Below are 18,166 nucleotides of genomic sequence, written 5' to 3'. Positions count from 1 at the left end.
TGTCTCTTCAGGTTCATTCACTCTGTACTTTAGTAGCTGGGCTGTGAGGGACAAGAACGTGCTGGCAACCAAGCCTATGCATCTTCCTCTGCAGAAGACTTCGCTGTTGTGTTGCTAGTCCTGAAGTCTGTTGTTTTGTTCCTTAGTAGTTGTTGCTTGCTGGTATGCATAGTCCTCTTCGATTTCTTTCAATAGCCAAGGGTTACATGTTGACTTTGAGGAAAGGGATAATAGATTTAAAGTAATCTGTTGCTTTAGATTAATCTCTACAGATGTAGAGATGAATTTCTAGGTAAATAATAAACAAAACAGAACTGTAGATAAGTGAAACTCTTCTTAATTCTCCCATCCCCCAAGAAACATACACAAAAATGGAATAGCTTTTAAAATGAATAAATTTATTAGCTATGAGACTAGGGTTTTTTTTCCTCTACAATTCCATGACTCATTCATCATCCAGCTTTAGCAACAAATGAGGTAGGAGTCCTGTAGATAATAGTCTAGTTCACTGCGTTCTCTTGATTCATTCCCAGAGTACAGTCTATGGAATGAATTATTCACAGGTCCTGTAGAAAATATATGATCATGTAATTAAAGACTGTATTGTAATGCATATGGGAGAAGAGGATGAATTAAGAGAGCCTATTTCTTTCTCTTCCAGCCAGGCCCTTTCCTCCTTTTAGATACCAGCATGAAGAATACCAAAGGCAGATTTGCTGTCCCTTAGCTGGAAGGTTAGTACCTCCTGCTAGGAAGGATCATTGATGGCAAGAAAGGTCTTGTTCTCTGCCCTGAATGTCAGCATTGCAATAGGTAGACTTATTTTTCCTTTGAGACTAATGTATAGTGTGGTCACAGATTGGAAGCTGTGGAGAGGTGAAGCCTGGCCCACTTGAGGCATAGCAAAATGCTCTGTGCCCCTCGTTTTTTGAAATAGAAGAATAGTTTTCCTTTAAACCCAAGCTAGTGGGGGCAGAAGCCAGCCTGCAGCAGATGCTCCAGCATGGAAAATGGCAGCTTCAGTGGTTAAAGTTATATAATCTATTGGAAAATAGGATTTTACAGGCTAGTGTCCAGGAAGCTTGAGCAGTCAGGCAGGCACCTCTACTTACAATTAGCCGAATCATGCAGTTCTATTCGGGGATTATTATTTTTTTTTTTTCAGATGTTGATAGTAGCTCTGTCTGTACAAGATCTAAAGTGTCAAGGAGCAAGCATTTCAACTTACTAAGTTTGTCCTTGTAATTCCAGGAATGAAGGCCAAATTTCTTGAAAAAATAATTTCCATCTGCCAAGTGTTCTGACAGAAATCCTTGCAGTACGTTAAGTATAGTGGTGCTTTGGGGTGCCACTACAGTAATAGGATTTCTGTGTATTAATAGACAGCTGCGTCTTAGCAGTGAGCACATGGCAATCAGTTCTGAGGGGGAAAGAGAAACAATGAAAAATGGAAAAGGTAAGCTGACCTTATGAGACTTAAGAACTGGTCCTGTAATTCCTTTTTTCTTTAAAGAAATAGCATCATTAATTTTCCATCATTTTAGCTTCACTGTCTTAGCAGTTGCTTATTTAAGCAGTTTGCATTCTGTATCTGCCTTTTTAATTGTCATTCATTTCGGAGAGCTGTTGATGCCTGTGTGGGCTGCTGCTGGAGCACCTGCACTTTCACAGTAAGCTGTTCACAACAAAACTACAGTTTTCTAATCCTGGTTGTTGCAGACTCTTTAATGGCCTTTCTTGATTGATGAAGGTGGTCTAATGCTCTAGGAGACAGGGAAAAATCTGGTTAGTAAGTTTCTTCTCAGTTGTGGTTTTCTTTGTGGCTTTGGATAGTAGAAGATTCCTCCTGTAGGAAGACTAAAGTGTTTTAATTGTACTAAACTTTTTGTTTTAACTGTAGTGAAACTGACTCTAGCAGCCAGCAGGGTGGTATTTTATCTTTGTCCCATTGACCAGAAGGAGAAGACATAGTCGGAATTTATGCCTTACCTAACACATGCACGAGGGAATCAATATCCCTTTTCATAATTGATGATTATGCAAATAAATAATTTATTGCTTATCAAGGAAGAGCATATTTTTAATTTTCAAAAGCATTTTATTGAAGTCCTAGGATAGTACAAAACATACCTCTGGCATATCCACAGATTATAAAGCATACATCTCCTCACTGATGGTCTGTTCCACATTTATTTCCTCCTCTTTTCCCCTTACTTTCCCCCTTACTTCTGAGGTAGATGATTCAAAATTTGTTATTCCTGAACCCCATACCTGTGTCAAGCTGAACATAGTAAAACATAGACAGAAATTTGATAATGCACATGCAGCTTTATAGAATACAAAAAAAGCTAGTTTAATGTACACCTGCTAAGAAGAGGACCAACTTCCCTGAATATAATATGGAAGAAGACAGCTTTTTCTAGTTAATGTGTAGGCTGTCACTTTAATGGGAATCTCAAATATTTCAAAGTTGTTTTCTTGGAACAGATTTTTTTTTTTTAACCCTGGAATTGTCTTGTCAATCACAATTAGACACAATCGAATTTCTTTCAGCTGCTTCTCAGTGTTTTGTCTTGGCTAATCTTTATGTGATATGTATTTTGTAAGGGAGCCAGCCTGCAGAGCAAGAAGGATGTCCATGTAACCAGTTCCCGTCCAAAACATAACAAGCTGAATACTCAGCTCTACTTCTCCCTTTATCTAACTAAGGAATAAATTACTAGTAGTAAGCCCAAATGAGATGTCACAATTTTTTGAAACCTTTTTTGTCCTCTCCTGCCTCTTGTTCCTCTCATCCATTCAGCAAATGTTTTCTCATGCTTTGCAGTGGAAGTTCCTTGTTCTTCTTTTTAGTTCTTGTGTAATACTACGCGCAGAGACATCTTTATACATTCTAAACCATTGTATCAATAACTTTCCTAAGGATGGCATTTCTGATGTTTCCTGGTGTACATCTCCAGTATTTCCTAATATTGGCAGGATGAGTATGTATATGCTAATTGTCTGGAAAACTGTTGAGGAAATGTCTGCCTGTCTTCTGGGAGGCAATGCAGCATTCAAAAGTAAGGAGTGGGTCTGTTCCATCCCTTCAGCACATAGTCTGGATAGTTTAATCTGTCGATGCAAACATAAAAAGTTCTTTGAACGTATCTGTGTTGTTTCCACATCATTGTTCTACATGGTTGTAGGTTTTTCCAGTTGGTCCATAGCGAGATTGCTTTATTATGCAGAATATTTTTTTCTGGTTGCTGTGGTCTGACCCTGGCTGCATGCCAGGTGCTCACCAAAGCCACTCTTATCACTCTCTTCCTCAGCTGGACAGGGGAGAGAAAGTAATAGTGAAAAGCTCATGAGTTGAGATCAGGACAGAGAGATCACTAGGCAATTACGGTTACAGGCAAAACAGACTCGACTTGGGGAAATTAGTTCTGTTTATTACCATTCAAATCAAAAGAACACCTTCTCCCACCCCTCACTTCTTCCTGGGCTTAACTTAATTCCTGATTTCTGTACGTCCTCCCCCCAGGCAGCGCAGGGCACTGGGAATGGGGGTTGAGGCCAGTTCATCACACGTTGTCTCTGCTGCTCCTTCCTCCTGATACTCTTCCCTGGCTCCAGCACGGGGTCCCTCCCACGGGAGACAGTTCTCCATGAACTTCTCCAACGGGACTCCTTCCACAGGCTGCAGTTGTTCATAAACTGCCCCAGTGTGGGTCCCTCCCGTGGGGTACAGCCCCTCAGGCACAGCTGGCCCCAGCTGGGGTCCCCAGCCCGGCCCCCTCTCTCCGTGGGGCCACAGGCCGTGCCAGCAGGCCTGCTTCAACACGGGCTCCCTGTGGGTCACAACCCCCTTTGGGCATCCACCTGCTCCGGTGCAGGGTCCTTCCCAGGCTGCGGGGCAATCTGCTCCCCCGTGGGCTCCATGGGCTGGGGGCACAGCCTGTCCTGCCATGGGCTTCACCATGGGCTGCTGGGGAACCTCTGCTCTGGCACCGGGAGCTCCTCCTGCCCCCTTCTGCACTGGCCTTGGCATCTGCAGAGTTGTTGTCACATAGTCTCACTCTTCTGCTGGCGCAGATCATTTTTTCTTTTTTTCTCTTCTTAATATACTCAGAGAGGTGCTACCACCCTTGCTGCTGGGCTCAGCCTTGCCCAGTGGCAGGTCCCCCTCAGGGCTGGCTGGCGTTGGCTCCACTGGACATGGGGGGAGCTGCTCGCAGCCTCGCGCAGAAGCCACCCCTGCAGCCCCCCGCTACCAAAACCTGGCCATGCAAACCCAGTACGCTGGTACGCATATATTTTCCCCTCTGAGTATGAGGATGTTATTGAGACAGGTAATACAGAGAATACTGAGCCCTGACAATCTAATGTAACTTAATATCCTTCTGTTTCCAGTCTTGCCAGAAGGAAATAAAAAAATCTTGTCAGCAGTGATTGACTTGTCCAATAGTGTCTTGTTAAAGAGAGTGCAGGTTCAGTTTTATTAGTTGGAGGGTAATGTGCTAGCATTTCAGGTTATCCCTATATTGGGTGCTGAAACACCAGCTGGCACTTGAAGGTATTTTAGGTGCCTAATTCCCGTTTGTTTTCATTTGGATTTGGCTGTTTGAATACCTTAAAAATGCAGGGGTTAGACAGAATGCTGTGGGGTAGTTATCTTTTTCCTTTTCCCCATCACAACTTCTGTGTGAAAGAAGTCTCATAGTTTTGTAGGAACTTTTTCAGCAAAAGATTTGTGATTTCAGGCAGCTTCTGACCCAAGTAATAGTTCATCCATGAATATCACTGTTTCTGTGTCGGGAGTTTTTTACCCTTAGGTAATCCAGAAGACATAATTAAGACCAACTAATCCACAACAGACCAGTTAAGGACTTACTTTTCGAAATGTCAACTTCTGTAGAGCTTTTTGTTAAATATTTACATTTAATTTCTTTGTAATTCTGATTTGCAGCATCTGGACAAACTGGTGCTGAAGGATTTGTTTTGAATGTGTTTCATTAAATTTTTGGATTTTCTGTACCTCACATTTCTGTTAAAAAGTATCTTCCTGCATAGGCACTTCTCCAAATCTTTGATTGTCAGAGGTTGGAAGTTTATTTTTGTTTCCAACTTTTTTTCATTTCCCCTTGTGTTCTTATTTTGTGGCTGTGTTCACACAGTGTAAGGAAACAAACTTGGAGATGGGTTACATTTCAAAACATGAAGAACAATGTTCCAACTTACAATATTTTGTAGCAGTCCAAAGATGCTCAGCCCTTAATTACCTGAAGAAGCTGTCTGATGCCATAAGGAGCAAAATTAGTTTTATTCCTTGCCCTTAGAAGCTTTTTACCATGCTCCTTCATTTCCATTCCTGGGCTCAGGCTACTGTAGCAGACTTCTAATTTCAACTGGATAGCGGCATGGTCAGCACGAGGGTTTGACAAGGTGATGGTAGGCCAAGAAGGGTGCTGACGTGACTCAAGAAAATGCCATATTTGAATCTTCAGAAAAGCAATGACTGGTTTCCTGTTGTTGTGGTATTTTTTTTTTTCCCGTTGAATGTGGGGATACTTGTTTTGAAGAATTATTTCTGGTCAAGGGAAAAAATTCAAAATCTCATACCCTAGTCGTCATGGGAAGCTTACTTGCTCTAAGGAACAAGATAAGCTATCCAAGAACCTTCTTTTCTTTTAAATCAGGATACAGAATTATGGATTATGTTTACATGAAGGAATGACATGTCTTTAGCTGAGTGTGTGTTTGGTTGTTTTTTTTTTTTTCCCTCTGGCATCCACCTGTCATTTGTGCTTCTGCAGCTTCTGTGGTGACAACTTTTTAATGGGAACTTCAAGAAAACCAGCTTTTGGAATATTGATATGGCAACTGCGTTGCAGTGTTCATTTATTTACCGATTACATGTTGCAGGGACGCTCTGAGTTTAGGGGAAAACAACAAATCCTATATTTGGGCGGACAGACTATCACATAGCCAAGAATTATCTGTGTTAAAGAAGAGGAGCATATAGTTTTGGTTTTCTGGTGTTCATTTGAGTTAATTGGCCCCTATAGGAAAGCACAGATCCATTTGTCTTTTTGGTTACATACATCAAATTACTAAATGTTTGCAAAGAAAGCTTTTTCCATTGAGAAATCCAACTGATAATGTGGGAAATAAAAAGTGTCACTTTTGAGCAGCAGAAATGTAGATGTTTTAATTGCCCAGCTGAATTACAGTAATCCACCCCACCATTTACCTCTCTTAACACAATGCTTTGTTGCATGATCACATTGTGATATCTTGTTATTTCTTCCTCTTGTTTCAGTCAGTGGAGAGATGGCTGCAAAATTCAACACAGAGTTCAGAGATGTGAGATGTGGAGGGGAGGAGGCTGTGGTCTGATGGACCTTGACTGGTGTCAGAGTTAGGGTCATATACAGGGAGCATAGCAGAAAGGCAAAGGAGGATTTTAAGGTTAAAGGTTCCTTTAACCCAGGGAAACTGTGTCTTCCTGTATCCCTTTAACCCCAGGGAAATCTGAGAGGGTTTCTTCCTGAGGAATTTTCTTTGGGCCATTTTCCTTTAAAGTTGCCAGTCTCTTAAGACATAAATTGATTAGCTCAATTTAAGACACTCATTAAGGCACTTAATTGAAATATGCCTGGGAGAGAATTTGGTTATATTTGGTTTTATGTTTAAATCTCTGTAGTTTTGTCCAAGTATAAGCTGCTTTAGATAAGGAATCTAAAACTTTTCTCTGTTTTTAAAATAACTTATTTAAATATTTAATACCATAGATTGCTTTTGCTAAAGCAATATTGAAGCTTGTTCTGAACTCAACAAGTAGTGTTCAGAGGTCTTAAGTTTTTGTTTACTAGTGACCTTTTTGGTCTTAATCCACCTGTCAACTGGTTTTCATTAAGAAAGGACATTGCAGAAGTTACATTCAAGCTGACTTCAATGTCACATAGTCATGGTTGGTGACACTTTTAAAAGATATTTTTAACGTGTTCCTGACAGTTTACGTTAATGATGTATTTAAATGAATATTTCAAATACTTTGCCTGCTTTTTATTGAAATTGTTAATATGACCCATTATGAGGTCTTATTTAACTTCTGAAAATACTCAACTTTGTGTTTATGCTGCCTCAGTGGCTTTAGGATTGAAAGAGTGGTTTTGCCCTCCATCTGTTGTAGTTGGTGATATTTACTTGCCAGTCATTTTAAGTCATTGTACTCCATGTCAGCACATTGTTCTTTTGAGTTCATTTACATAGTGGGATGAATTACCTCAACTAAATGTATAATTTTGCAGTAGTACATGTCAGAAGTCACTGAGAATTCAGGTGAGAGGCAAGGCTGCCATGATACATAACATTTATGCACTAATGTTTTCAAATCTCAGTAAGGTTATAAAAGTAATGTAAAGCTTTGCTACTGAAGAAGAAAAACATGCCTCACTTTTTACAGTAGGTAAATATAACAAATGTCATACCTCCTTCGGTGAACATGGCTTTCTTCTTTATTATTTTGTATTAGCTGGCAAACAGTAGTCCCCTGGAGGTTCTTCTGAGAATACAAAAAACATGATAGATGCCAAGTTAGGGTTCAGATCAATCAGCAAAATGCAAAGGTTGGTGGTTGCTTTTTGAGGTTTGGGTAGATTGCTTTGCATTTTCTTCCTAAAGACACACAGCAGGCTTGTATCTTTAAAGGCAGCATTATCTTCTGTTAGTAGTTGGTGAAGCTGTGCTAATTTACTCTCATTGGCTACATGGGCCTTAAATTCTAAAAACACTCAAATCTGGCAAAACTGCAACCTGCCAAGAATGCCATAATATACTATAGTTTAGACTGCATACAGTGCAAGAGAGTCTTCCCTTCTGTTTTTTTCCCTGTTCAGTTGTAGTTTAATTTGTCAAAAATTTGATGGGAATTTTACCCTTCAGTCAATATTTGGAATGTCTGTCTTGGCTATGAAATATGATTTAGGTATTCTTTTTTTATTTGTTTTATATTTTATTCCTCTTGGGCTTGGTGTTAGGGACTGATGCCAGGTTGTAGGTTTCTTGGTATAGGTGGTTTTTATTTAATTTTTAAAGGACACTTCCTTTTGATACAACTAGTACCTGTTTCTTGTGACTGTATTTTGGGAATTATACTCTTTGCGTTTTCTCTTTCCCCTTGTTTTATGTGTGTTTATCCTCTTTGAGTTACTCTTTGTTTTGTTTTCTTTGTTTTATTTTTTTAATGGGTGCTTTGATCTTGTTTGACATCTATACATGTAATTCATTATTGTTTCTAATTAAAATTGAGGTCCTTCTATTATGATTGTAGTTCAAGCATTTGGCATCCCCTTATGTTGTTTTTAAAAGCAGTTAAATTACTATGTTGGGCTATTGCAAATTACACTGACATGTTTGTTTTTATTTCATAGTTAAAATTGCGAAAAAAACCTGTAGTTTCATTATGTGTAATTAAAGGGCACGGGCATTTCCTGTGTCTCTTCTCCTGGCTTTCAATCATTGTACTGTAAATGCTGCAATTTAGAGAATTCAAGTCAATTGACAGTATATTATGCAGATGTATACAGCTTTTATTTATATTTATACATAGATATACATATCTTGTATACTGTTAATGATAGAATTTGAGTTTGTTTTTAGATAGGGTTTATTTCAGTGAAATTTGAATTAAGGGAAGATGTGTGTAGCTGCTGAGAAAAGTTTAGTTTTCCCAACTGAGTTTAACAGCTTTACAAAAGAAGAGTATCAACAATCCTAGTCACTGCATGACATAGAGCCAGTTGTTAATGCCATTTGTGCCAGCTTAAAGCACCAATTATTTTATGCTTTGAGTACATAAAATCAAACTGATAGTTTTTAAAGGGCACTTTATTCTGTCTTTTTGTAGCATCCTCAAATGTTTGCCTCGAGATCAAAGGGAATATATTTTTTGCAATTTCTGACCTTTTAATAGTCCCTTAATTTGCATTAAAAACTTGATGGAAGTGACAACTCATATTTGCTGTCACTGACCCAGCAAAACCTAGCACGTTATTTGTGGGGAAAAAAGTGATTATACCTTCGTCAGTTACCAGAAAAGTAATTATAAACTCCGTTATTAAAATTAAATGAAAGAAAAATAGTCTGCTAAAATACTACCTAGTGGAAGTAAACATTTAAAGCTAAATGCAAATGTTAAATTCAGAACTGTTACTCTGACCTATGTTGATGCTGAAGCAGATTATGGAGGGACTCAAAATTTGACTAATATTGTCTCCCGAATGGCTTATATTTGCTGGACTAGGGAGGAGACTTAAGGAAAGCTTTTCCTTTATATTTATTTCTACTGCATGTCTTTGAAAAAGTGGAACAATCATAACTTCCTTCTTTCCTGTAAATCTGTTGTTTATTAAATAGTTATTTCCTATTTAATTAACATTTTTAATGTTGTCTATAGCCTGTGATTGTTTCTAGAGCTAGCTCGTCCTGGTCTGCGTGCTCAGTATATGCTGGATCTGGTTCTATCAGTGATCCCTGCTAGAAACACCTGTAGGACTGGTTCTCATGTCTGGGGATGTTGGTAAAGCATTTGACCCTGGGACACATAGGAAACTATTTCCTTATTTAGGCAGCACGGAAATTAGAATTTAAGTGAAATAAAAATGTTTATATAGAGAATGTGATGCAAGTGATGGTACTGGGAGGGGTGGGAAGTTGGTAGTAGTGTGGTGGGTTATTTTTGTTGGGTGTTTTTTTTTTTATTTTGGTGGTGTTGGAGCTCATTTTTGGGCTTTATTGTGTTTAATGATTTCTTTAGGTGTGTTAACTGGTGAAGTTTGTTGATATTGAAGCTGGGAAATGTTATTTGTCTAGCAGAGCATCTCACAGAGGATGGGATGACTAAGGATTAGAATAATAGAAGAGTGATTGATGGAAAATAGTTTGCAGTGCAAAAACATCAGGACTAATAAGAACTTAATACGCTACGGAAGAGGAGGAGGATGGCATGAGACTTTACTGTCATGAGATAGTATGCCCACATGAAAGACAAATAACTCCTGGAAGGAACAGTTATGTATCTTGTGCAGTGAGTGAAAAATAGGGGTTCTGTTGTATGTGGTGCTGGCAAAATTGCATATACACTGGGAACATGGCACATAAGTCATCAAGGCCAAGGAAGGTGACTTTGAGAGAGGACATGTTAAACACCATGGTATGGCGAGCCTGGTCATATGGAAGGAGACGCCTCGAGTTTGGCCTGGTATAACCACAGTAAGGAGAGTGGGTACGACTGCTGTCGGTAGCTGTATCAGTGAGTAAATTTTGGAGAAGGAAAACAATTTTTTCACCTGAATGTCAATAGTGATGCAAAATACATGAGTATGAACTGACTGTTGGTAAGCTCAGACCAAATATCTGAAAACAGTTTAAGGTTACGTAACGGATGAGAGCCTGAGTGTAATCTATGAAATGATTTATTTTGGTATTTGAGAGTTGCATGTGGTAACATATGAGATCACTTTCAGTTCTTTCCCCCCATGTAGGAGAAGCATTACTGGTGTTTTAAACAGAGGTGAAATTCCTGAAATTTTGCTATAAATTACAGAACTGAACAAGTAAGCCTCCTTGTGTTTTGTAGGGCTTACTGGTGAGTTTACTGAATTTTGAGTATGCTCGCCTCTTAATATTGCAAGTGCAACTTCAATCGTTGGCCATGTGTTCTTTATAAATATAATAATTAGCATGCAATGCAGTTGAAAATTCAGAAGTAGTACATCTGTTTATGTAGCACTTCTATTTCTGAAGAATCATCTCTAGAATTATTCAGATAATTTCTGTAAATAGAAACAAAAGTCTGTCTGCAGTGTATTCCTCTTGAATCCTGCTATTTTTAACCCATTGAAAACATCTCCAAACATTAGGACAGTACCACCCAAATAATGGGAATAAGCTTTGAGTGGAAAAATAGCAGTTGGAAAGTTTGTATTTAGAAAGGAAGAGAAAGAATGTAGGGATGGAACTGGGCCATGGTCCACAGCTGTTTTGTACAAGGGTAGTGATCTTGTTGCATAGTTGAGTTTACAAGACTTTGGTTGTTGTCAGGGCTCATATGTAGACTTTTAACGTGGTAACAGGTTGCTGTTTTGCAAGCATTTGCTCAAAGAACATGCAATAGAAACACTTTGCGGGTTTTGCATCACACTTGAGGCTTTAGCAATTGCGTTAAGTCTTGCGGAATTGCGTGCAAGTTGAAGTCCAAGACCAAAGTTAGAGAGGCGTTTCCCTGAAGGATAGTTATTATTTACCAGTGCCATATGGAATTTAATATACTTGCAAACAACATTTTTAGAGCTTACGTAGGAAGGGAATTGCATGCTGGAGGATTGTCTGTCTTGCCTAAGTAGGCAAAATATTCCTCTGTTTAAAAAGAAAAAGAAGGGGGGGAAACATGATGATAAACAATATTTTTTTCATTTGCACTGAAAGCTTTCATACTTCACACAAGTACTGGATTAACATAGATAAATGTGTAAATGTACCACTATATGGAGGTTGGTATAGGAATAATAAAAGCATCACATATCTCAATGACGTTATGTGGAAAATTTTGTAACTCTAAAGATAAACTAGATTTCAGTGGAATGCACAGGTGATGCATACAATAATAAGATAATATTTTGTTCTGATTATTGGATAATTTAGGGTGTCAAGACAATTCATCATATCAAAAAAGCAGTAAACGTGTACAAAAACTGTTTTCTTATGTTTATCTTTATGCGTAGTATCTATAGACCACCTTGCTGTAAGAATTTTTTAAATTAAAAAATCAGCAGGAGTCAAAAGAGGCTGAGGATCTGGATTGATAACACAAATTTCTAAGGTGTATTTTCTGATAACATACATTAAGACAGTAGGAAATCTGGTTTTAAATCAAACTTCAAACATTCTTGTCCTTTGTGCTGTCAAAGAAAAACTATATTGGCTCAGATTAAATGCTTCTGTAGGTGAAGTTGGGTTTATTCAACCGTACTGGGTTTTTCGAATATAAAATAGGGCAAGTGGATAGCAGTCCTTCCCCAGAACACTTCCCATGATTTCAGTGTCTGTGGTTCTTGGGGTTATGGAACCATATGTGCTGGGTACCCTGTGCATTTGTCCACAAGTACCTCCTTTCCTTTTCTCACCATTTCTGTAGTTCATTTCTTGTCTTTATGTAAATTATTGATAATTTGATAAATTATTGCCTGCAGTGTCCTTCAGTTTGACAAGAGGTTGCTTTATTGTTGTGAACTCCTGCTGAATAACTTTTCTGCTCCCTTGTATGAGAAACAGCAAGTGAGCACTGCATGTCTGAGAAGTCCCTGCTCAGGTCTGGTACATGTTCATCACGGTTCTGTGCTGCAGTTATGCCTTACTTGATATTTTTCTGAAAGGGCTAACTCTGGAAATGCAAGCAGCATAGTCCTCTTAGCGCACACATGCACCTGGTATAGGCATATCTTTTTTTTTTTTTTTTTTTTTTTATAATGCAGAAGTACAACCCTCAGCTAGCTGGATTTATCCAAAACCTCTGCAATGAAACTGTACTTTTAAGTCACCTAATCTTTTACTGTTGTGGGATGGAGAATATATAAATTTCTGACTTCAGTGAATTCAAGTCCTGGGTTTTAACACACCTGAATATGGAGTGACCAGCTAAGGCTGCTTGATCCATATTTCTTATTCTTTCTGTTTGCATGGCCTCTTTAATGCCATGTATCTTCTGGATTTGGAAATAAATGTTTTTCAGATGCCTTTGAATTCTGAGCAGTATGGAATATTTTTCATCTGTAGGTATGAAACATTTGTTTCCAGTGATTTAAAGGGAATGCAAAGTGTACTGAGTACATAATTGGAGGAAAACAAATTAAGAATTAGGAATTTTCCTTGTGTGCAGTTTACATCTATATATTTTTTAGAGGGCTTAATGTTAGTGCCAGGCCACTGAGTATCTTCAGACATTTTTGTGAACTCAGGGTATAATAATGTATTTTCAATGAAAGCAAATGCACCCGAAGTACCTGTTAGCATAAGAATCTGCTCTAGTATAATCTGGTTAAATATTAATGCAAAGACTTCTGCCATTGCACATTTTTACCCATAATTTCTTTAATTTGATATTACATGCTTTTGTGCATTATTTAAATGTAGACATCTGAACATTATGCTGGCTAAGTAAATTGTCATGTTTTACTGAAAGTATCTGCACAGTATATTCTCAGGATTGTGTGCCAGCAGCTAACTGTTCAATATTTAAATAAAGGAATTGAGGTTTTTTTTGCATTGAAAAGCGTAACAGAATTTAAACTTCTCGAAGAGTTTCTATTCATTGAAAGGTCAGCGTATGAATTACATGTACTCTTTTAGTATGTGCTGGGCCAGAAGCAGCATATGTTTCAGTCTACTAGTAGATTGGTCAAGGAATGTTAGAAATATCTTTTGGGCTTATTTTATTTTTTTACTCTAATTCAATATCCCGTTGGCTGTTTTTAAACTTGCGTGGTTCCATTTTTGCATCGTTCCATTTTAAGAAATACATTTAAAGCAATCCTAGGTATCTTAGAGGTCTTATTTATCATGGACAGTTATATATGGTGAAGATTAACTCTACAGCTCAAAGAAGTACTTTAAACAAAGTTTTTGTTCTTAAACTACCAGAACATATCTTAGCTGTGAGCTTGCAGATGCCACCATATCAGTTAATAGAGCAAACTTAATACATCAGTACAGAAGGGTTGAGGTTTCACAATAGCTTTTGTATCTGTCACAGAAGTGTTGATGAATTTATAACATCAGGATATTACTGACTGCTGAGTCAGAGCTGAATTCAGAGGGACTATCATTTAAATATACAGCATCATCCCCTTATATTAACTTTGACTCAAAGAAGTGTTTTTTTGTGGACTCAGAATTATTTTCAGAGTTTCTAATTTTTAGGTGAGATCTAGCAGCTCCTAAAGAAGAAAACCTTTTTTTCTTCTTTTTTTTTTTTTCTCCTCACACGGTAGCCATTTATATTAACTGGAGTGCTCCTTTGTGGATAATACTTGGCTTGCTTTATTTTCCACAGTTTGTGAATGCATCTTAAATACCGAGGGAACATGCGTTCACTTTTCTGTTCAAGGATAATTCAAGCTAAGATGCATGCGATACGTTCAGCTTTCTTAAACTGTGCCTTGAGGTTTTCATAAATTTTCGGAATGAGTATGTTTTTAATAGGGACAGTGACCTTTCCTGCTCTTTCTCATTTGACTTATGGATTCACTGTTTCTTAAAATTGTGTTGCACAAATGAAAGTGAATCAAATATTGGATTAAACCTAATAATTTTGCTGCCTTATAGTAGCTTATAGTCCTTCAGTTTATCTCAGAAGAGGTCCATATTCCTTTAGAAACATCCTTCCTATGCTGTTGAGGATGAAAGAGGGCAATTTGGCTGTTTTTTTCTGGCCTTTTTCTTCTCTTTCTCTCACTGTAGGAGAACAGAGTAATAAAGATCTACTGGTGAATGAGGTTTCTGTGACTTTGATTTTGGGCAAAAGGGCACAGTTTGGTGTTTGGAGACATCCTTGCAGAAGCTTTTGAATCTGGAATTAAATTTTTAGCCAAATTAATCATTAAAGTTTAACAGATACCTGATTAAGATTCAGGATTTGCAGTAAATTGTATCTGAAGATAAAAGCTAATTTACAGCAAGTATTAAAGAAAAAAATATTATAGTTAATCACAGCTACTGCCCGCTGCATTTATTATAATGCTTCCATCAACAGGATGCATTCTGCGTGTGAATGGTAGCAATTTACAAAATAAGGGTTTAGAAACTCAATTAATTTGTGTTCTTTAATTTTAGATCTGAATAAATAAGCAACACATTTAGTTGAAATCACAATTATACATAGTTTATTTCTGAATATAGTAAAAATGTGTTAAACACTAAGAGACTGGAAATGAAGAAACATTTTTTTTTTCTTTATTTGTGATAGATTTTTCTCACCCAGGGGCAGTTTCTTTGCCTGCTGGGATGTCTATTTTTTCCACAGTCAGGGATGTTGGCAAATAATTTGTTATGCTGGGGAAAAATTGTTCAGCTCTTAATATTTTATCAGTTTCATTGGGCTGACGGTGCCAGTGGTTGTTTAAACGGCCACCAGTCCTCAGCGTTTTAAGTCTTCAACCTCGTCATATGGGAACATTATAAATTATGTATAACAGTAGATGATACTCAATAAATAGTTCATGTGATAGGTATTTTTGACTGGAATTACTTTTTCGCTTGAACAATGATTTAAGCTGTATCTTTTGGTTTTATTAGGTGACAGTTATATAATATCAAGGAGTAGCTGGGTGCAGTTTGAATGTCAGAGAGCTGCAGGGCAACATGAATCACAGCTTCTTTCTTTATCCCTGAATGCTGGAGAACTTTTTAATTCATCCATGACCAGAATGGGATTTCCCAGTTTTGGAGTGACTTTTGTATGTTGCGTTGTCATTTTGTCTTGCCCAGGTGTATCCATACTTAAGATTTTTTAAACAGAATCAATATTGATGACATTTTGCACTGTGCAGGGAAATGAGATGTAACATCTATTTTCTTCCTTCAGATTTGTGGGTTGCTGTACTTGGTGGAATACACGTAACAACCTATCTGTTGTTTTTTCTTACTAGCAATGTAGTTGCTTGGTTGGCTCTGGAGAAGGCATACTGATGACTTGGAAAAGGAGTTGTCATGCTGCTGTCAGGAAACGTATTCCCTGTGTTTACTAGCACCAGGAGAAAAGTGGGTGCTTTATAATACACAGAAGTGATACTTGCTGTTGTTGCCTCTCCTTCCTGGGCTGTCAGTCTTCCTTGGCTAGTAAAGGCTTAGCTGTTTTACATAGAAAAACGCATTCATTTTGAAAGGCGATGTGTGTACGCATTCACAATCTCTGTTGCAGTTATCTTCCAGGCCTAGAAGCCAACTGGATTTTATTTCAACTTGAAAAATAAACATTATAAATACTAAAACTCACTTCAAAGCTATAATTAATTTCTTATTTATTGCATAAAGTCTGATCAGTACTACTTCTGATCAGTACTATTTTATCCAAGGTTGAGGTTGAAATCTCCACTTGTAGTCCTGGTGAATGGTACCTCACTGTACAGGTGGCTGTATGATGTGGCCCAAAGGAATTTTGAAGAACTGAATTGTGCCGCAAATATTTCTTACGTTTATTTACTATTGTCAGTGCTTCCCTTACATTGGATGATGTTTAAACTGCTTAGGCTTACAGAATTTTCACGTCTGGGGTTTTTATTGTGCAAGGTTCAGTTTATTTAAAGGTTTGCCAAAGAGTGTTTAGTTTTCTATTCCTTAGCCGTACTGAATTCTGAGTTTTAATTCTCTTTAACATTATGCAAGGTGGTACATAGCTTACTTTTAGACAGCATTGCTTTGTTATGCTCTTGATTGATCTTCCTTATCTGGTATAATTCAGCTGTTTGTCTAGTTTCTTTCAAATAACACCTTCACAGACTTCCTGAACAGCAAGCTTGGAAGGCTTGATGGAAATACAAAATTCACATTTAAAATGTAGGGGGGAAGGTGCTTTTTCTTGGTGCTATTACAAAGATAAGTTACGTTAGAAGTAGTTTAGAGAGAGAAGGAAGAGTGGTATTTGTTGCATACTCTAAATAGATTTTTTAATTTTTTTTTTTTTCCTTTACAGGAACAAACCTTGGCTCTGAGGAAAGAAGGGATAGGTGTTGTGTTAGATTCTGAACTGCCTCATCTAATTGGCATTGATGATGATCTTCTGAGTACTGGTATCATCTTGTACCACTTGAAGGTAAATACGTGTGTGTTTCTATAGCCTTTATATGCCTTGTGATTTTTTTTTTTTTTCAGTTGGCAAATTGTAGTATTAAATTGCTATTTAAATATAGTACTCATTACGTTTCTCCACTATAGTAAGAAAAGCTCATTATGTTTCTCTGCTGTGGTAAGGAAAGCTTTTAAGAGGTTGCAACTGATTCAATTAAAACATCTATTAATTTACTGTTTAGGTTTATCCTGAGGGTCAACTGGTTAACCAGAGATGTCTGTTTAATATTGTTACCCATGCATATTGGTTTGTCATTCATCTTACTGTAAAGCTTGACTTGAAATCCAAATCTGGATCGGTTACCTCAAAACTGCAAAGGTGGTTCTACACAAGACAGTTGAAAATTGTATTTGCTAATAGTATTATATAACAGTGACTGTAAAAGCATTTTAAAAAATGCTACCTGATTTTTTTTTTTTTTCATGTAAGTTTAAACATCCGTTCTGTTCAGGTTACTCTGAGAAAGTGGAAGGATAAATTACATCTTTGTGGGGGAGGAAGGGAGATTTCAACTGAAAATTATGTGTCTCTCTTAATTAGGAGGGCCAAACATATGTTGGCAGAGAAGATGCTATGACAGAACAAGATATTGGTATGGAATTTGGCATTTTTTTATGTTCTTCGATTGTTTTTCCTTCTAACATCCCAATATGTGAACAAAGCTTCATAACTTTCTCTTGTTCAGTTGTCTGTATGTTCTTGCATATTTTAATTTTTATAAAATTTGAGAGCTGAATTACATGGGATTTGCTTCAAAGAGCATGACTTCTAGAATAGCTTGTGGGCTTAAAATTTATTCATATACTTGTTGCTAATGTATTTCTTGCTTCCCTTGAAATTTTATCCTGTAAAAATACCATCCTTTTTCATACAGCACTGTCACAATTACTGCACAGTCATTCTCTTAACCTTTGTATAATGACAGTATTATTATATTGTTATACTTAAAGCAGTCTTTGGACTTTAGACTTGAGTTGAAGAAAATCAGTTCTGGAAGTTGGTAAAAAGTAGATAGGCTGCTTCTACTGATTTTTTTTTTATTCACTTCTTATCAAAGCAGCTAACTGCCAGACCTGGAATGCCTTGTCACATATGTTGCTTAAAGGCAGTTTCATTAAATAAACTGCATCCTTTCATTCTCAGTGTAGAGATTGAGAGTCAAATAACTTAATTTCATGTATTTTTGTGGGTCAGAAGATGCCTGGATTAAAATTACTATATAAATACCATGAAACTAGCGAACTTCCATTGCTTTGTGTTATTAAACAATACAGGTAG

The 18,166-nt window shown here is 37.4% G+C and overlaps 1 protein-coding gene across 6 annotated transcripts in view; it reads left to right on the top strand.

The window, feature by feature from the left end:
• The window catches only part of KIF16B (kinesin family member 16B), a 142,159-nt gene that overhangs the window by 48,360 nt on the left and 75,633 nt on the right, over positions 1-18,166 (top strand). For all 6 annotated transcript variants that reach the window (XM_055816404.1, XM_055816405.1, XM_055816406.1 and 3 more), the window contains exons 13-14: positions 16,733-16,852; positions 17,429-17,480. In XM_055816404.1, the coding sequence (XP_055672379.1) occupies positions 16,733-16,852; positions 17,429-17,480 (172 nt within the window). The remainder of the gene's footprint in view (positions 1-16,732; positions 16,853-17,428; positions 17,481-18,166) is intronic.

This window comes from Falco peregrinus, chromosome 11 (assembly GCF_023634155.1).
Source record: "Falco peregrinus isolate bFalPer1 chromosome 11, bFalPer1.pri, whole genome shotgun sequence".
NCBI classification, from domain to species: Eukaryota; Metazoa; Chordata; class Aves; order Falconiformes; family Falconidae; genus Falco; species Falco peregrinus.
Note: the sequence above shows the minus strand (reverse complement) of the source record. Positions and strands in the feature narration are given on the sequence as shown.